The 21,675-nt window shown below is 36.9% G+C and overlaps 1 protein-coding gene across 5 annotated transcripts in view; it reads right to left on the bottom strand.

Annotated features, from left to right (window-relative positions):
- LRRC49 (leucine rich repeat containing 49) overlaps window positions 1-21,675 on the bottom strand; it is a 141,486-nt gene that overhangs the window by 73,464 nt on the left and 46,347 nt on the right. For all 5 annotated transcript variants that reach the window (XM_074392730.1, XM_010340288.3, XM_074392731.1 and 2 more), the window contains one exon: window positions 14,246-14,307. In XM_074392730.1, coding sequence (XP_074248831.1) covers window positions 14,246-14,307 — 62 coding nt within the window. The remainder of the gene's footprint in view (window positions 1-14,245; window positions 14,308-21,675) is intronic.

The raw sequence follows: 21,675 nt of genomic DNA on the forward strand, positions 1-21,675 counted from the left end.
TTTGATATCCACGGGAGGGGGCATGTGGGTTCCTAGAAGCAATCCCACAAAGATATGGAGGGAAAACTATATAGTAAATCATAAACCAGTAACATGGTCGCTTATTATAATTAACAAGTATTGTGTGCTATACATAACTGTAGGTGCTATGCTTTGATATGACTGGCAGCCCAGTAAGTTTGTTTACATCACCAGCACCAAAAACACATACATAGTAAGTTGTGCTATGATGTTCTGATGGCTATGATGTCAGTAGACAATAGGAGTTTTTGAGCTCCTTTACAGTACGGGTAACCACCACTGTAAATGCGGTTCACCATTGACCAAAATGTTGTTATGCAGTGTGTGACTATATAGGTCTGTGTGTTGTATGTAAGCCTAAAGTGTTTCAGAAAGACCAGGGCTTGGAAAACTACAGCCTGCAGGCCAAATATGCTCTATTACCTGTTTTTGCATGGCCCACAAGTTAATAATGGCCTCTTTGTTTTTAAATGGTTGGAAAAAATGTCACAAGAAGAATATGTCATAAATGAAAATTATATGAAATACAAATTTCAGTGTCCATAAATAAGTTTTATTGAAACACAGCTCTGCCCACTTATTTACATATTATTTTTGGCTGCTTTTGTGTTAGGAAGGCAAAGTTAAGTACTTGAAACAGACATCACCTGGCCTGCAAAGAATCATGTACATGACAGCAAACTAAGTTATCTAAATACACACACACACACACACACACACACACACACACACATATACACATGCATACTTCCTAATTCTATCCACTGAGGTGGCCAAGACACAATGATACCTCAAAAAGGATGAACACACCTTACACTCAAATCTTAGTTTCTAAACAGCATTCTCCACTAAAAATCATTAGAACTCCTTGGAGAAATGGCTGATTCCGGAGCTAGGATTGTAAAAGTATACAATCAGCCTGGAACATCTTGTTGTGCCAGAAAGGAAGGAAGTACTTAAAGAATGAGGATACATCAAAAGACTACAGGAGCCTGCTTGAGGAATCAGAGAAAATTTGAACGTCAAAATAAATAATAATAGCAAAAGACTGCATCCCTCTTTTGTTCCCTGTATGCAAAAAAAAACTTTGCTTCTGGCCGGGCACAGTGGCTCATGCCTGTAATCCCAGCATTTTGGGAGGCCGAGGCGGGTAGGTCATGAGGTCAAGAGATCGAGACCATCCTGGTCAACATGGTGGAACCCCGTCTCTACTAAAAATACAAAAAATTAGCTGGGCATGGTGGCGTGTGCCTGTAATCCCAGCTGCTCAGGAGGCTGAGGCAGGAGAATTGCCTGAGCCCAGGAGGCGGAGGTTGCGGTGAGCCGAGATCGCACCATTGCACTCCAGCCTGGGTGACAAGAGTGAAACTCCGTCTCAAAAAAAAAAAAAAAAAAAACTTTGCTAATGGAATCATAATCCCTGAGGGCTAAAAGTATGACCCCTAATATTAATACAAATACATTTTAACAGATATTCCCAGCTTTAAAAGGCACGACTCCAAGGGTTAATGCCTCAGTGGTAGAATGAAAAGCAGGGGGTAAAGCATACGTGCTCTATCAGGAGTGCGATGAAGTGAAGTTAGATTTAGGCAGAGGCATGCGTGTGCTTATCCATAATGTGTTAATATATATTTGAGAGATATGAACTCTCTGAGAGGGACAGGGGAACCATGCTGTGGAAAAAGGAAGAACCTCTGATATCTAGGTCAGGCAGACAGATGGCAATGAGCGGTGGGGGAGATTGAAAGTAGAACACAAATGAACACACACACGTGTGCACACACATATGCACACACACAGGAAATGGGATGAAATTACCCAAAGTAAAAGAGAAACTCCACAGCTAGCTCTAACATTAATGTGAGCAAACGCATGAAAGAGGAAATGAGTTTATTGGACATCTATTGTTACTATCTTCTTGCCCAACTTCCCTTCCCTTCCCTTGGTAACAAAACACCTTTTTCCTGTAGTAAACCCAGTCCACAAACTGATCCCACTCTCGCTGTCCTAGGAGATACGGACCATATGTCCCAGGACTGAGCATTCAGTATGTTCTGTATGTCCCTGGCTGTGGTGATTCATTCCAAGTGGGCACCTGACCTAAATAAGGACAATCGGAATCCTCTGCAGCAGTGCTTCCCAGACTGTAACATGCATTTAAATCACCACAACACCTTTTAAAATGACAGTTCTGACCCAGAGGTCTAGGGTAGGGCTTGAGATCCTGAACTTCCAATAAGCTTCCCAGTGATGCTAATACTGCTGGTTCAGGGACACAATTTTGAACATTAAGTCTCTTTAGAACCTCCTGCCAGAGCAATCAGGGACAAAGCACTCTTTATAGTAGAGCTGCTAAGTGACAGACTGTGATTCTCAGGCTGTTGGCTTTTCCAGAAGTGGCAAGTTTTTTTTTGTTTTTTTGTTTTTTTTAATGTTTCTGTCACTTACATCTGTGTGTGTTCTCTGTCATTAGGTTATATACTCATAAAAAACAAAAGTCATATATTTAACTTCTGTTACTCTCCACAATGCCTTTTTTTGTATTTTATACATAAAGATGCATAATCAATGTTCTTCAACAACTAACTGGGGAAAAAACTTGAATTCTTTAGATGAAAGAGATGGAGAAGATATTTTAATGACGTTGTAAAGGACAGAAAAGAGGAGGATCAGCTACTAGCTATCACTATTGAGGTAAAAATAAAACATCCTCAAGATATCCCTAAGATAATCTTAGATCCTAAACCCACCCAGCTATGAAAAACTGGCATCACTCATAATCCCTGAAGTGGGCAATTTTGGAGAACAACAAGCCAATACCCATGAACTGCCAAAAAGAAAGCCCCAAAAACAAGTTCAAAGAAACTAGCAGAAAAATATTAATCATATTTACACATTTACTCAGTGCTTTCCAGGAGATTCCTAAACTAAAAACCATGGTCTCTAACCTGGAGGTCTCCAACTGACATTGTCTACTTCTTTTTAAGCTATAAAAAGGATGTTTTATGAAAATAAAAAGGGACTAGAATAGACATTTGCCAAAAGAGGATTACAAATGGCCAAACTACAGATTTAAAAAAAAATCAAGGAAATTCATTAAATTAAAACCACGATGAGATATCATCCCACACCTGTTAGGATGGGGATTATCAAAAATCAGAAGGTAAGTGTCGGTGAGGATGTGGAGAGACAAAAACCCTTGTACATTGTTGGTAGCGATGTAAGCTAGTACAATCATTATAAAAAAGAGTATGGAGGTTATGAAAAAATTTAAAATTAGAGCTACCATATGAACTAGCAATCCCATTTCTGGGTATATTCCAAAGGAAACAAAATTAACATGTTGAAAAGGTATCGGTACTCTCATGTTCACTGCAGCATTATTCACCAAAATCAAGACATGGAATTAATCGAAGCATCCTTAAACAGATGAATGGATAAAGAAAATGTGGTATATATGCACAGTGGAATACGATTTAGCTTCAAACAGAAGTAAATCCTGTTACTTTTGACAACGTGGACAAACCTGGAGGATATTATGCTAAATGAAATAAGCCAGACACAGAAAGACAAATACGACATGATCTTACTCATATGTGGAATCTAAAAAAGTAGAACTCATAGAAGCAGAAAACAGAATGGTAGTTATCAGGGGCTGTGGTCATGTAGGGTGATTGGGGAGATGTTGGTCAAAGGATACAAAATTTCAGTTAGACAGCAGGAATTAATTCAATATGGTGATTATATTTAATAATTTAAAAACAATGTATCATATACTTGAAAATTACTAAGACTTTAAATGTTCTTTAATAAAATCTTCAAGTTTTTTTACAAAAAAGTTACATTGGTACCATATATGTTAGTTTTAGTCATTTCATAATGTATATATCAAAACATCTTATATACCACAAATATATACAAATTTTATTTGTTCATTTTTAAAATGTTTAAAAACACAAAACCAAACAATGCCCAGAGACTAGTTGACAGTTCTGAATTACTACTCTTTAAGATATTTTGAGGTGTACAATTAAGTCACTGCGATACCCTTCTGCATATCCAGGATAAACAAACCTAACTGTTTCACTTCCAGAAGTATCCTCCTTACGGAGAATCCCAACTTCCTTATTTGCATGCAAGCAGGATTTTTTTTTTTTTTGAGACTGAGTCTCACTCTGTTGCCAGGCTGGAGGGCAATGGTGCAATCTCAGCTTACTGCAACCTCTGCCTCCCGGATTGAAGCGATTCTCCTGCCTCAGCCTCCCAAGTAGCTGGGATTACAGGCGTCTGCCAACACACCCGTCTAATTTTTGTATGTTTTAGTAGAGACTGGGTTTCACCATGTTGGCCAGGATGGTCTCGATCTCTTGACCTTGTCATCTGCCCGCCTCAGCTGCCCAAAGTGCTGGGATTACAGGCGTGAGCCACTGCGCCTGGCTTGAAAGCAAGATTTTTTAAAGAAGAAAATATCCTCCTCTTTTAGCCAAGCCCAGTGTCCTTAAAGATCAGGCCATTATTTTCCTTCCTGAACAAGCTGAGTTTCAGCTCTCTAAAAAAGTGTCATCTTTAACACTAAAAACAAATATAAAGGAAACAAATTCAACCCATCTAATAACCTAGACAAACACACACACACACACACACACACACACACACACACACACGTTAGATACAGAAATAATGTATTCTTGATTTAAAGGGAATGCATATCCTTTAAGTACTCGACAGGTAAATGGCAGAGATGGTCATGACAATTTGAAAATCTGGTAAATAGAGCTTACAATTTTTGCCTTGACAGCATCAGACTCACCTTCCCAATGTAAACAACTATGAAACTGGACAAAATATATAAAGCAGATGTTGAACAACAGACAGCTCAGGGCTGTGATCTTTGAAAGAAGACAGACATATAAAAGCCACGTTCATCTTGGCTTTCTGCCTGAGGATGCTTTCCAGATCATAGTACAGGGAAGGGGATCCAAAGAGAGAACAGAGGTCTCACTAGATAGATAAAATAGTAGTCAGAATTTGGGTCTGCTGAGGCTACTGGAATTTGGGTGAAGGGGATTGGAGAGGAGCGAACCATGTAGAGAAGAAATTCCAGAAGTCTGCATATGGGTTTCTTGAGTATTTAGCTAAATCTTAGGCTATGGGTACACAGGGTGCAATTCCACAAAGCCTAGCAAAATATAACTATAGAGAGACTGTGAGATAATAGTATCTATGGGTCACAGGGAACTGGGAGACATCACAATCCCAACCAAATAGAGTGAAGAGACCTCAATGAACACCCAGATTATATATTTGAAGTCCAAGAAAGGCCATGCCTTAGGTGTAAGGCGACTCTATGTCAAGAAACAATGTGAATATTTTCATGTTTCTGCCATTGTAAGGACTTTCTGAGCAAAGAAAATTGGCACTTTAAAGGGTGATTGAATAGATAGAAATAATAAGAACAATATGGAAATTTAGACCAGGTGTGGTGGCTCATGTCTGTAATCCCAGCACTTTGGGAGGCCAAGGTAGGTGGATCACAAGGTCAGGAGTTTGAGACCAGCATGGCCAACATGGTAAAACCCTGTCTCTACTAAAACTACAAAAATAGGCTGGGTGTGGTGGTGTGTGCCTATAGTCCAGCTTCTTGGGAGGCTGAGGTAGGAGAATTGCTTGAACCCTGGAGGCAGAGGTTGCAGGGAGCTGAGATCACACCATTGCACTCCGTCTTGGGTGACAGAGCAGCAAGACTAGGTCTTAAACAAAAAAAAAGAGAGAGTAATACGGAAATTTATCTCTAGGAACTGTGTTTACATTGCAAAAGGTAACAAAATGTGGAGCCATTTGTTTATATTCCAAAAGATTATTGGCCAAAACACCTTTGACTTTTCTCTTCATAGAGGATTTGTTCACAAGGAAGGTAAGGTCTCAGTTTCTCTCTGTGGTCTCTCTTTCTGCCCTGGAGGGGAGAAGTGCAGTTGTGCAAGCAGCTTCTATATAAGCTCCAAGATTAATAATTTGGGGTTTCTCTCATGTATACAGGCCCCTCTTCATACATGCAGGCAACATCTGCATTTATCACATAGCACCACGGGGAAAAAAATGGAGCATGGGAAACTAACACAAGATATTCTGCAGGTAAATAATCAGTCTACCTCAGATACACAAATCTTGTGTTTACTGTCATAACAAAACAAATACAGATATGTTACAGTAGGTAGGTAGCCAGGCTTGAGCGGGGCTGGAGAGGGCTCCCCAGCAACCAGGAATGTCAGGCGACCATCAGGTGATGGTCAGGCAGTTGTTACCCTGTTTTTCTAAAACAAGCAGGGAAAGGCAGTCTCCCAACAAATAGAAAAAACCTTAAACTGATCATTAGTAGCTTCCTAATAATAAATCTACTTATAATTCATAGCTTCCCACTGGAGTTGGGCTGGTGGGCTCTAGTACGTGCATTAAGAGGCAAAATGTCAGAGTTGACTGGTTTATGATCTCCTAAGAATCTTCGGCGGGTAAAGGAAGAATGCCTCAAGTGCGCATGTGTAAAATGCCAGTTAAACACACTGCGCATGCGGCCTCTCCAAACGCTGGCACGCCACTGCGCATGTGGACAGTCCACTGCAAGGGAAGAATCAGGGGAGACGGGATGCAAGACCCAGGACGAATGCCAGCATATAAAACCCAACATCAAAGGTCAAACTGGGCACTTGATCTCTCAAGTTGCCTACCTGGCCCTCTTCCAAGTGTAATTTACTCCCTTTCATTCCTGCCCTAAAGCTTTTTAATAAACTTTCACTCCTGCTCTAAAACTTGCCTTGGTCTCTCCTGCCTTGTGTCCCTCAGTCAAATTCTTCCTTCTGAGGAGGCAAGAATTGAGGTTGCTGCAATTCTGTACAGATTTGCCACTGTTAACATATATAAAAACATATCACTCTAGTTCTATAGTATGCATCACTTTAGATCTTTCCTCCAAAAAAAAAAAAAAAATTTTAAAAAAGCCTCAACAGGATCAACCTGGTTCTCTAGTAGTTGTTATCCAAACAAAACTCAATAATCCTTAAATCTCTCAATAGAACATCCACAATGCCCAGAGTACAATTTAAAAATTGCCAGATGAGGAAGAAGCAATAAAAATTGAAACATATATTAATGAAAAAAAAATTCACTATAATAGTACCAGAGATGACACAAATGTTGGAATCAGTAGGTAAGAACTTTAAAACAGCTATTTATATAGATTTTAAAAATCTATATAATCAGGTAGGTATTTTTGCTTCTAATAGAGGGCTATCTTACCTGTGCATCAAATAAGTTAGAAAACAGCTAAAGCAAGGTCTGTTTTTCCCTACCTCCCCTGCCAACTTTGAGTTGTCCCACCTTTCTGGACCAAACCAATGTATTTCTTAAATGTATTTGATTGATGTCTCACGCCTCCCTAAAATGTATAAAACCAAGCTCCACCCTGACCACCTTGTACACATGTTCTCAGGACCTCCTAAGGGCTGTGTCATGGGCCATGATCACTCATGATTAGAATACATCTCTTCAAATATTTTACATAGTTTGACTCTTTTCATTGACATCACCTCAAATTCCTTTTGGAAATATTTCTATAAGTACAAGAAATGCACTAGGGGAAACCAGTTATGTATCTTAAGTTTGTTTCTAAGTGGATTTTGAATTTCATCTACTTATACTTTAAGTTTGTTTCTGAATATTCTTTGAATTTCCTTGCCTTTGTAAAACAAAACACAAAGGAAATCATAACACATGTATTGTTCTCAACTTACCATACTTGTTTGTTTCTGAACCTAGAAACAACACCCAATATGTTAATCGTGAGTAATGTTAAGGTTCAAGGCCCTTGCCTTTAATAATAAGCACCAAAATTTTTCCTGCAACTTTTAGAACCTTCACATGAATAAAATCCAAAGGAACCTTTGGCACATCAATGTTTTGAAAAACAGCTAACTCAATGCCATGATAGCTATCAGCCTCTCAATTACGCATGTGTGAACTCAGACTTACACAAGGTATGCAAACAGCCTGCTCCTAGGCCTTAGTTTAATTTCAGTTCAAGAAGCCTCCTTTTTAGAAAAACTCCCTCTCTCTTTCTTTCTTCTTCTCTCTCTCTCACAAACACACACACACACATACACACACACACACACACACACACACACACACACACCTTTACAGTAATGGAAATGTAACCTTACAATTATAGGAAGAGTATCTAGAAAATTTCCTGTGAGTATGAGAAGGTACAGGTGAAAAAAAAACCCAATTGACTAATAATGTCCATTAAAGAAAGGCAATCTTTTAATAGAAAACAATTACAATTTTGGAAAGATTAATCTCAACAACATTTTATAAAATGAAGATGGAGAGCATACACGGCATCACTCTGCACTTCTTAATGTTAGAAATAAGATCTGTGAGAGCATCTGTATGTATTTTTGTGTCTACAGAATTAATGCTTTCAATAATTACAGATGCTGATAAAAGGAGGATAATAAAACAAGGCATGTAATAATAATTTTTAAAGCGACTGCTATCCATTAGATTTTTTTGCTTTTCTCTGCCTCTAAGGTAATGCAAAAGTAATACAACAAACATAACAGAGGGTCCCAGTTTCCCTATTACCTTGTATATTTGCTCCCTTTTTTTTTTTAATTTACTGTCTACTACCCTTGCCCCATGAACTCTGACTCTTCAGTAAACTGCAAGGCTTGTGGAAAAATCATCCTCAGAAACTATCATTCTGATGTTTCTTGAGACCTCATGCAACAGGCATGAAAATAGGAAAGCCCTCAATAATGAGGGGTGGTTAAATCCAAAAACTGCTGATTAAGATAAAATCACAAAGGCACATACTCAACTTTTCAATAGCCTATAAAAACTGTGACCCTGTTTCAATCAGAGAGTCATCTGGCTTTCAGGTGCTTCCTAACAATATATCCAAATGAAGCCTTTAACCTCTGTTCCTGTCACTTATATAATTTCAAGATGGCAGTAAACTCTACATGCAATTTAGTAAATTAGAAAATATAAAGCAAATATATTCTGTTCATCTTAAATGCTACAAATAAACCTATAGAATTTACAATTATGCATAATGCTGTAAAGATACGTAAGACATATAAAGAAGTTGATTTCTAATGCTCATTTACCTCTACAGAAACATTAACAGAATAATTTTACAAGTTCAAAGTTCTACTGTGGGAATAGCAGGATTGCTGGTTCCCTTAAATCAGAAGAAAATCTCCAATGTCTTCAATCATACTGACACTGCCCTGTCCCAAGAGTACATGATGTTAATATTCCATCTATATAGTCAATAATCTGTCTAGCATGAGATCAACAAATACATTTGAAACTAACAGAAATAAGAAGTCATTTTGACTGCAACATAAATATAAAACAATAAAACAAAATAAAAATTAGCTAAACTGAGTAATCCTTAACTTAAGTTAAAAAATTAAAATAAGACTTTACATTAGAGTGCGAAGTATTACAACCAGAACATAATCATCTATGACAAGTGTTCTAAGAACAATGAGGAAAATACAGTTGGTTCATTTTAAACATCTTTCTATTTTATAACGTTTTAATTTTTGATTCTGTTGTTTCTAAAAGGGAAAACAGCACTTTAATAAAGTTGTATTGAAAGAAGATATGCAATGAAAAACTATAAACAAATTATTTTGGTAAAAGTGCTATGTTTCAAATGAAATATATTTAAATCCAATAATAGTCAACCCTGAGCATGATCAAACAAACTAATCTTACCCAAAGTCTATTTTTCTGAAGTGGTAGAACACATCTATCATTATTTGTGAGTATCTCTTTTCACCTATTTTCTGTCTAAAAGAATTCAAAAGCTACAGCTAGACTTTAGAGTCAGACCTACTAAGGCACTGTATACTACCTTACCATACTCAGGGAGGTTTACTCACAAAGAAATAAAGCAGCAATAGATGAAAACAAATGCCCCATTTTTAAATCTTGTTTTTGTGGGTCCTCTTTACATTATGCCCATCACATTTAGAAAAATGCAATTAAATGTCTGTCCGAATGAAGGTGACTCACACATCAACTATTTGATAAACACAAGAGGAGTTCAGTAGCTAAACGGAAACTGATAATGAAATTTCCTTGACAAGCATGTAGTCATTTGTCAAATTTAAAACTTAGCAGATGGTCAGAAAAGATCTGTCAATAGTTGATTTCCTCTGTTTAACTCAGTAAGAAGATTTGCATATCATTGGTTATCTGCTAACAAAGGAAAAGTAAAGGCATTCTAACAGTAAGCTGCATACTAGAACTAAGGGAAATGAATTTCCTTCAAGCCAAAATAACGTAAGTGACACTTGCAATCCTGGAAGGTACAAGGATAAAACCTTGTATCTCAGCTATAGGAATACTATCTAACAACCTGAGCTCATAAAAAATATCAATACCTTCTGAAGGTCAGTGAAATAATTTCCTTCTTAAAATACCAACTAGTACTAAATGAGACAACCACAGGGCGGTTTAAGTTGTCCTAAAGAGAAATAGATTCTTTTCTAGAAACAGAATTAATATAGGGTGACTTATCAAGTTGAAACATAGCTTGAGAAAAATGCAAGGAGAGTGATTTCCTGATAAATATAAAATTATAAACCATTTTCAGAGAGGATTATCTTGCCTTGGAGAATAGCGATGAGGGCAGTCACACCCCAAAGCATGTGCTTCAGTGACCTTTAACCATACTATAATTACTAATAAAGGTCATTAGAGACCTTAAAACAGCATTCCTTCCTCAAAACAACAACAAAAAAGGAAACCTAGTTTAAAATTTTCGGTGACATTATAAAGAAAAAGCTGAGTCCAAATAACATGGTCTTACTAAAGTAAGAAAAGAGGTATGAGAGGTCCACCCTGGCAGAGAAGAGCATTTTATCAGTGACATAGGTTAGAAATTCCAGTGCACAGTGATAATAAAAAGCAATACTATTTTTGTCAGTTTTATTGTTTTTAAATGCTTTATAGACAGGGCATCTCCACATTGTTTAAAAACATCCTGGGGCATACCACACCCATACCTTACCCTGATTTACCCCACTGCACAAATAAAAGGTTTAGTTTCTCTAGAAATTTTGGGCAAGATCCTTACTGACAAATCAGTAAATTAAGCTGCAAGCTCAAAACAACTGCCAAGAGAACCCTGATTTACTTACAGCTTTAAACCTCACAAGTCCAGTCATTAAACAGACTAAATGACCTAGTAAAATAAAAAACATAAAAAAAGGATCCACCAAAAAGATTTCTTAGATCACATAGAAAAATATTTCTTTTTGAGGAATTAAATTCTCCTTATAAATCTTTTAAATATAACGAGTAATACCTGTACTAAGAACACATACATGCTAGATGCTGAAGAGGCTGTAGTGAACAGAATAGACATATTCCTCTGCCTTTGTCGAGTTTACAGTCTAACAGAAGAGATAATATAAAATAAAATTACAATAAACTCTAACATTGCAATAAGAAGAAGCTACATATGCATATGGCAAGATCTCACAAAATTTTTCAAATTTTTTCATCTAACCCATAGTAAGAAACATAGTATTAACATTGTAACCCAGTTTCCACAATTGTCTATAGTAAAATAACAAATACACATATGCATATACAGACATACCCATATATAATTAAAACTGGAAAATTTTTATGAAACAGTATATGCTCTTAAAATGTGTGGCAAATTCTGATATTTTCCATTCCATTTTAAAGTACCTGGTTGTAAATCACTAAACTGATCCTAGGATCCCTATGTGGTTTTTGACCTGAAGTTCGAAAAACACAAGCCATTGGTATTTTTAAGTCAGCTGCATTTTTAAAATAAAGGTGCAAATTCCCAAGCCCTACCTAAAACTACTGAATTTGGGTCCATGGAGCATAGGCCCCAGAAAGCTGGCACTGTAAAACCTGGCAACTCTATTATGGCAGGATACAGAAGAACAATTGTGCCCTGAATATATACTGTAGCTTTCACTACAGGTTATCTGACAGCCCAGCTATCTGAGATATTTGTATCTTGAGTAAAGTTCACAGAAATGTTTTCAAGGTTGCTGTCTCTGATTTTTCCCCCCTGAGACCCAATATATTTGCTATACCACCTCCTGGACCACAAGCATCAACAAGAACAGAGCAGGAAATGTACTGTGCCTCAAAAGCAGACCCGCTGGAAACATCAGAGGAAGGTATATAGTGAAAGCTACATAGAAACACAGAGAAAGCAATTGCGGAGAGAATAAAAGCCTCAAAATTGTTGACTGACTTCTGTCTTTATTTTCTTGAGAAATTACACTTTTTAAAGAAAGTTATAAATATCAATCTCATTAATCTTAACTTTATTTTGCTGGGTGAGCAGAACTCCTTTCCAGGTTGAGAAGAAAACTTCCCAGACACAGGCAACCAAAACCAACTTCCCACAGAGCCAGGAGTTTAGGAGTTAAAAATTCAGACATCCTGGGGACCGGGAACATCATAACCCTATATAATCAAATGTATATCTCTCTTTAAACTACTTTCCATTAACAAGCAGCAAAAGAAGTAATGAGTTCCACCACAGGTTGGGAGAATCCAAAAGTTTGCAGCATCTTAAACAGCAAGTATTTCACATATTGGAAAAATGAGAGACTATCTTCTCTAAAGAGTTGTAAATGATTTTTAGAAAGAAATTCCCTTTAAAAAAATGAGTGTCCCTTCTATTGCCACTGAAAAGAAATTCTACCTCCCCAAGACAGAATGGCAGCTGGAATGTTGCATTCAAAATACACTGAGAAGAATATGAAAAGTCCATTAAAAAATTTAATATTTTTTCCACAGAAGAGAAAAAAAGAAAAGAATAACAGTATTTTCTTCAAAATAATGTCTATTCGCAAAGCTCATTGTCTTTGGATAATTTCTGTCTTCTAGAGACATAGTACAGGATGCTTGGATTAAAACAATTCTGATGGAGGACATGCAAAAAACATGCCAACAGACAACATACAGATTAAACTGTTTTTTTTTTTCTTTTTTTCTTGTGAGACGGAGTTTCGCTCTCGTTACCCAGGCCGGAGTGCAATGGCACGATCTCGGCTCACCGCAACCTCCGCCTCCTGGGTTCAGGCAATTCTCCTGCCTCAGCCTCCTGATTAGCTGGGATTATAGGCACGCGCCACCATGCCCAGCTAATTTTTTTGTATTTTTAGTAGAGACGGGGTTTCACCATGTTGACCAGGTTGGTCTCGATCTCTCGACCTTGTGATCCACCCGCCTCGGCCTCCCAAAGTGCTGGGATTACAGGCTTGAGCCACCGCGCCCGGCCCCCTAAACTGGTTTTTAATACAGAAGCATAGACCTGGAGTTCAGAAAAAGATATGCTCTAAATCTTTATATATATATTTTTGTACCCTCTTATAAAAGCAGATTCAGAGAACAGCCTTGAGGTGAAACTAAGGAACTGAGAGCATTAAAAAGCCCTCAGGTTTTTGTTGTTGTTGTTGTTGTTGTTGTTTTTCAGGCTAAGTGGCTCCTGGGAAGGAGAAGGAAAGAATTAGGGAAAAGTGGGCCTTTTGCATTGAAAAGTCTTACTGTATGCCTCAGTTCCAATTCTGAAATCTTTCACATAGACACTGAATGAGACATCACCACAATATAAAGGATGATATGCTTCAAATCCTTGGAAAACTAAATTTATACATTTCTATATTCTAATCCACTGTCTCTTAGCAGCATTAATTCTAAGTTGAGATACTAAGTTAGAAGGCAGTTTGGCCTAATTAGCAAGTGGCTCAGTGACAAACACAGCCTGCTGTATTAAAATTGCTTAGTAGCTCTACAAATTATAGCTGATAATTTATGAAATTCTAATTCAACCGACCAATGCCGTGAATGTCAAACAAAGGACAGCAAAATATATGTTGAAATTTCCACATACTCATGTTTTACAAAAGAGCAACTCTAAAGCATAATTAAATCAAAAGCACAGGCTATACTAATTTCATCATGTTAGCATTACAGGCAAGAATACACACAAGAGCTTTGCTTTTCCACAAAGAACTTTGCCTTAACATTTTCTAATTTAAAATCTCCCATGCCAGTAAAGGTTCTCCAAGGTATTTACAATTTTAATCTAAAGCACTAGCACCCACATAATGAAGTTATAATAAATGACAACTCGGGAGTTTCCACTTACCTAGATATATTGTTGAAGCTGAGAAACAAATGTTGGAGGCAGGGCAAATTATCCACATCTCTCTGGAAGAAAACAGAAAGCAAAAATGAATCAGATGAAAGAAAAAACTATTATAAATGTCTTCTTGCTAAGCTATTGAAATATATAATCATTTCTATTTACTGCAACATTGCTACATCATTGATTTCTGCTGGACAGTGAGCTCCATTCTCCTCCACTGCAGATCAGATGGGAGGGTTTCAGTACATCCGCAGAACAAGCTGCACCACTCGCAAGGTAAAAAGCACTGAGGAGACAGGGAGAGATGCTGCCGCTAGCCTCTTTAAGCATGCTTTTGGGAAAGATGCCAAAATGCTTCTTCAGCATTTCAACTGTAGCACGAATATAGTATGATCAAACATTTGTTAAAAATCACTGTTAAAGAGAAGCCATTCAAAAGCTTTAAAATTTAAATTTACACAATTAACCTTCTAAACAATAGTGAGAAATTTAAAGCTATTTAACTCACTACTCTCAGAACCTTGGCAATAAACCACCAGTTACAAATGAACCAGTACACTAATGATTCCCCCATAAAACTAAAAGCAAATCATAGTAAGTGTCACTGAAGGGCACTCTAAGGGCAATTCCCCATCTCAGCTCATATCAGAGGTTCTTACAACAGGAAATCTACCCTGTTATATTTATGTACACCACCCCAAAAGCATACCTCTGCTGTTTAAATACAGTTAACCTTAACAAATATTGAATTGTTTAGGACCAAATTATTTTTTAAAAAACCAAAAGATAAACACAAGAAAAAGCTACCTAATTTCATTTAATGAAAAGACATAAACCTTCTGAAAAGATTTATATATAATGGAGTAACAGAATCTTACAGAAGCTTAGTAATTACCAAGTCTACAACCTTATTATTCTCCTAGGAGAAGTGACCAGTTGAGGTTATTGCAGGGGGAGAATAAGGATGTGGTGGGAAGGTGGCCCGGGAGTACATACTGTCCCTAGAGGCTGAGACAGGGCAAGATTCCAGTTGTCCTGACTTCCGCTGCTCTGCTCCTCAAAGTATTACATACTGCCACTTCTCATACAAAATGCTTTTCATTTTTAAGGGCAGTATGATTTGCAGTAATTCTCAGTTATATTGATTTGAATAATACAAAAATAAGTATATTTTACATGTTATTGTGACCAATATTTAAACCTAAATCAAATCTTGTTTTACTGCTTCCATAAATCATTCTTTCTTCCTCCCTCCTTTTCTTCCCTCCATTTGAAAACTACCATTTCTAAGACGCAAGTAAGAGTTTAGGCAAGTGTATTAAAATTACAGACAAACCTAGCTTTTCCCAAAATGCTGTATTTATTTTTTTAAGTTTGTTATCCAAAGAAAATTTAAAAGTGATAGAATTAAGACAGAGTTGCTTTTTTATGGTTTTTCAGAAAGCAAAGGAAAAATGAAGCTGCCTCCTTCTTCTACCTTCCCTGTGTACTATTCTCTAAACTTCTCTCAACCCTTTAGACCCTAAACAGTGTAAAACCAATGCAGCAGCCCAAGATCAAAACACCAGCTATGTTTAACATTCATTTGACATTAACATTCTCAGGCCCACCCCAAAAAAGCCTATTCTGCAGATGTGAGAAAATGATTTTTAGAGCTTTTCATGGTCAAGGAGTAAGTCTGCAGAAACAAGAGGGCAGCCAAATTTTCCTGAGTAGGTGATTTACTTCATATGTTGGCAAACTTCTGAAATCATCCCTTTCGGCTACTTCTCTCTGATATTCCCACAAATGGAGGAGAACTGATGGACTAGTGGTAGGGCTCATTTCATTCCAGGGCCCTAGTTTCCAAAGGATAGCCTACTGCCTATCTACTCTCTAGAAACATGAAGTCACAGCCAGACTGAAAGCCCTCTCTGTATTCCTGGGGAAATCTCTTCTCCCAAATTCTTCCTGGAATCTACCTGAGATATTTCTGGACACAGTAATTGCTACTGACACTCAACTGGGAGAAACTGAGAGGCAGCAGCCTTTAAAAATACATTTTTAAATCAAGGCATCTCATTTAAAAAATACGTTTGTCCCTTTGAGCTCCAGTATATCATCTTCAGAGATTATAAACACCTTCTAAGACATAACTTTTTTCTATTAAAATATAAGACTCAAATTCTATCAGGATATGATTTGTGAGAAAAAGGTGTTTTAAGTTTATTTGACGAAATTACAATATTATAATTATTTAGTCTTTGTTTATGAGACAAAATTTTACCACAAGTCTTTATGAAATTTTCAAAATCATTAAATGTCATTGCCTGATAGAGTTATAAAAAATATTCACAAGTTGAAACATTAAAATACAGAATTCAATTCTATATATCCTTATAATCATTTACATAGATAGCCTGTCCAGTACTTTAAAAAGCAAATAATTACCCACAATCACTTTTTTGTTGTTCCAAATTTCATTTCTGTAATAAAATGTTAAGTTTTCTCCAATTTTCCTAGCAATTCTGTGATATACGTTTGTAGTGAAATTCTAGCATTACAACAGATAAAACGAAAATACCATATTTACCATATCAATTATCTATGCACGTATTATTTTTATTTATTTAATTTTTTGAGACAGAGTTTTGCTCTTGTTGCCCAGGCTGGAGTGCAATGGCACAATCTTGGCTCACCACACCCTCTGCCTCCCGGGTTCAAGCGATTCTCCTGACTCAGCCTCCCAAGTAACTGGGATTACAGGATGTGCCACCACGCCCCACTAATTTTGTATTTTTAGTAGAGACAGGGTTTCTCCATGTTGGTCAGCTGTTTCCCGACTTCAGGTTATCCAGCTGCCTTGGCTCCCAAAGGGCTGGGATTACAGTCATGAGCCACCACACCCAGCCTATGCATGCATTATTTACAGAAGAAAGACCTGTTAAAAATTACAAAAGGATGGCTCCTCTAATATGAGAGAGTAAACAAAAGATGGGATATATATAAGATCCAGGGAGTACAATTCATCATCCAGAGAGGCAAAGAGAAATCCAAGGATGAAATCTGTATAGCAGGGCTAAATATAACCAAGCTACAATAGACAGAGGACAGGAGGCTCTGGAAGGGTATCTCCAAGAGAAAAAAAAATGAAACATACATCACCTAAAGTCTTTGCCCATACAGAGAATTTTAGGTTCTGTTAAAGAGTTTGGAAATTAATTAATGATAGTTAAACGAACTCTAAATTGAGACAGTTATTAATCTCAGGGAAAACAAAAGTTTAACACCATGGTCTAAGACTCACTTTGAAAACCTCACCTTGCTTTGTCAACCATCCTAATCTATTTTATCATAAACGTATCCATTTTCATTAGCCCCTGCATTGAAAGACCCATCCTAAACCAGAACCCCAAGAAATTTCACACTAAATCTCCTGTCTTTGCCTTTGAAGATACAGTCAAGGAAATATCAAGGTAGTGTGCTTTTACTTGCCAGAAATAATTTCTCCTTTGTTTTATTAATTAATCATTCTGGTGGTACTCTGGAGGAGCCAGCACTCAACAACCTGCTTATCTAAAAATTATTTTGGAATGATGGGGAAAGTGGAAATGGGGGTTAGGGATAATGTAAGGAAGCTAAATTCTCATCTCTTTAACAAAAAGTATTTATTTTACAGTCAAGCATTAAATACTCCTAACACTGGAGGGTTAACTGGAGGTAAGTATTTCAGAAGGTAACTATTTCTGGAGGTAACTATTTTAGCATCAGAGAAACTATAATAAGCAGACAGAATGCCAACATACCTAAGATGAGAGAAAAAAAAGAAATAAAATGTTTTTATTCTGAAGTTAACTATTTCAGCATGTTAGAGAAATTATAACAAAGCAGATGGAATGCCAACATATCTAAGATGAGAGGAAAAAAATTAAATAAAATGTTTACATGTAGGGGAATATTTATAGCTCATCTGTTATTAATTTACTCATTATCTTAAATTTGTTACATTTAATACAACATACTGAAAATAATATTTAAAACATTTTTGAAGTAAAATTCAAAACTATTTTATGTATTTGGAAAATATAATCCTTTTAAAAATAAAAAAAGAAAATTATTTATCACATGACTATTTGAGAGGATTATAATTATTTATTTTTCAAAAAAATACTGACTTGTCTTCTGAGAAAAATGCTTGTCCTACTCTGCTCAGGAACTGCTGTCCATATCCCTAAACTTCATAAAAGACCTAAATGGCCAAGAGCAGTGGCTCACACCTGTAATCCCAGCACTTCGGGAGGCTGAGGTAGGGGAGGTCAGGATTTCGAGACCAGACTGACCAATATGCTGAAACCCCATCTCTACTAAAAATACAAAAATTAGCTGGACATGGTTGTGTGCACCTATAGTCCCAGCTACTCAGGAGGCTAAGACAGGAGAATTGTTTGAACCTAAGAGGCAGAGGTTGCAATGAGCCAAGATAATGCCACTGCACTGCACTCCACCCTGGGTGACAGAGCAAGACTCAGTCTAAAAAAAAAAAAAAAAAAGAACTAAATGATTCAGCAATCTGACCACGTGGGGAACATCTATCACTGGAGCTATTTTTAGAGCAGCTTCCTCTAGAGGAATAAGGAAGAAAAAAGGTGAACAGATAAGGATTTAGATATGTACTAAGTAGGGCAAATATGAGTATAATAAAATCACAGCTATCCTAATTTTACAATGTAGGCTTTCATTCAAAACAAGTTAGAGTAAAAATACATAGGAGTAATTATTCTAACTTTGAGAGCTGTCAACAGATTTATTCACAAAGCATTAAACAAGTTTGAATACAAAAAACAAAGTACTCCTTTTTATAAAAAGATTTAAGTTAATTCCAAAATACTTGCTTCACTCATCACTTTGTGACACAGACACATATTATATGAGGACTAATAAGTGCAAGCCGTATGTTAAACTCTAATCATATATATAAATACCAACCAAAAAAAATGTCCATTACTTGGCCCTGTTGCCCAAAGGCATTAATGTACTTATCTGGTTTTTGTACTTGTTTACTAATCATTACACAGCAACAGATATCAGTCAATTCAGCAGCATCTTACTCTCCCAGTCTGATTTTCTTCTACACACTGTTGTAATACCCTAGAGAAAAAACTGAAAGGGAACTTAAAACCAGACCAGTAAGAAGGCACTGATATGCTGACTAATTAGGGAGATGTCCAGTCTTTATAATCTGAGAGCTAGATTTAATAGCTTTTTAAAATTTTTTTTAAAGCCCCAATTTCATAACCATAGGCTTTCTCTCACTGGAATTTACAGTTCAAATTTACATCACAAGCATTATCTAAAAAGACCCCTCATAAAAAATGGTGCCTGGCATTCGTGACCCTAATACTCCTGGCAAAACTGTCTGGAAGGACACGAATTCAACTCAGGCTTTGCAACATCCTGACTATTCCAAACTACTAAACTATAAAGAAAAAAATTACCATGAGTAACAGTCAGTAGAACTTTCAGGCAACAAATGTAGAACTGCCAAAAAAATTAAGAAAATATAATAACTTGATAAAGACTATGGAATATGTTTAAATTTGTAGGAGAAACAAACGAAATTAAAATAAGAAAAAATAAGGTGCATGCATGCCTCATTTGATCATGTTTTGCAGATATTGTGCTTTATTTTAATTTTACAAATTGAAGGTTCGTGGCAATCCTGTATCAACCAAGTCTTTCAGGGCCATTTTTCCAACAGCACGTGCTTACTTCCTCTCTATGTCACATTTTGGTAGGTCTCACCATATTTGGATTTTATCATTATCATTATATCTGTTAAGATTATCTGTGACCAGTGATCTATGATATGACTATTGTAATTGTTCTGAGGCACCACAAACTGTGCCCATATAAGATGGCAAACTTAATCAACAAATCTGTGTTCCGACTGCTCCACCCACTGGCACTTCCCTCATCTCTCTCCCTCTGCTTGGGTCTCCCTTTGTCTTGAGGCACAGCAATATTTAAACTAGGCCAGTGAATAACCCCTACAACGGTCTTTAAGTGTTCAAGTGAAAAAATGAGTCACAAGTCTCTCATTTTAAATCAAAAGCTAGGAATCATTAAGCTTAGTGAGAAAGGCATGTTGAAAGCTGAGATAAGCTGAAAACCATGTCAAAAGCTGAGATAGGCTGAAAATCTCTTCCACCAGTTAGCCAAATTGTGAATACAAAGGAAAAGTTCTTGGAGAAAATCAAAAGTGCTATTCCAGTGGAACACAGGATTAATTAAAAAAAAAAAAAAAAAAAAGGAAGAAAGTTCGAGTTGTCTGGAAAGATCAAACTAGCCACAACACAACATTCTCTTAAGCCAAGCCTAATCCAGAACAAGGCCTTAACTCTCTACAATTCTATGAAGGCTGAGAGATGAGGAAGCTGCAGAAGAAAAGCTGGAAGCTAGCAGAGGTTGGCTCAGGAGGTTTAAGGACAGAAGCCATCTCCATAACATAAAAGTGCAAAGTGAAGTAGCAGCAAGTGCTGATGTCAAAGCTGCAGCAAGTTACCTAGAAGATCCAGCAAAGATAACTCATGAATGTAGCTACTAGCCTAAACAACAGATTTTCAGTATAGATGAAACAGCCTTCTATTAGAAGAAGATGCTGTCTAGGACTTTCATAGCTGAAGAGCAGAAGTCAGAAATAACTTCAAAGCTTCAAAAAACATGCAGACTCTCTCGTTAGGAGCTAACAAAGCTGTTGACATTAAGATGAAGCCAATGCTCCTCTGCCATTGTGAAAATCCTATGGCCCTTAAGAATTGTGTTAATTTGGCCGGGCGCGGTGGCTCACGCCTGTAATCCTAGCACTTTGGGAGGCTGAGGCAGGTGGATTATGAGGTCAGGAGATTGAGACTATCCTGGCCAACAGGGTGAAACCCTGTCTCTATTTAAAAAAAAAAAAAAGGATTGTATTAATTCTACTCCACCTGTGCTCTATAAACAGAACAACAACGTTGATGCTGAGGACAGTATATCTGTTTACAGCATGGCTTACTGAATATTTTAAGCCCACCATTGAGATTTGCTCAGGAAGAAAAGATTCCTTTCAAAATATTACTGCTCATTAACAAGGCATCTGGTCACCCAAGAGCTCTGATGGAGATGTACTAGGAGATTAATATTTTCATGCCTGCTAACACAACATCCATTCTGCAGTCCATGGAGCAAGGGGTAATGTCAACTTTCAATGATTATTATTTAAGATATACATTTCATAAGGCTTTAGCTGCCTTAAATAGTGATTCCTCTAATGGACCTGGGCAAGTAGATTGAAAACTTTCTAGAAAGAATTCACCGTTGTAGCTGCCATTAAGAACATTTATGATTCATGGAGGAAGTCAAAATATCAACATTAACAGAAGTTTGGAAGAAGTTGATCCCAACCCTCACGGATG

This window comes from Saimiri boliviensis, chromosome 2 (assembly GCF_048565385.1).
Source record: "Saimiri boliviensis isolate mSaiBol1 chromosome 2, mSaiBol1.pri, whole genome shotgun sequence".
NCBI lineage: Eukaryota > Metazoa > Chordata > Mammalia > Primates > Cebidae > Saimiri > Saimiri boliviensis.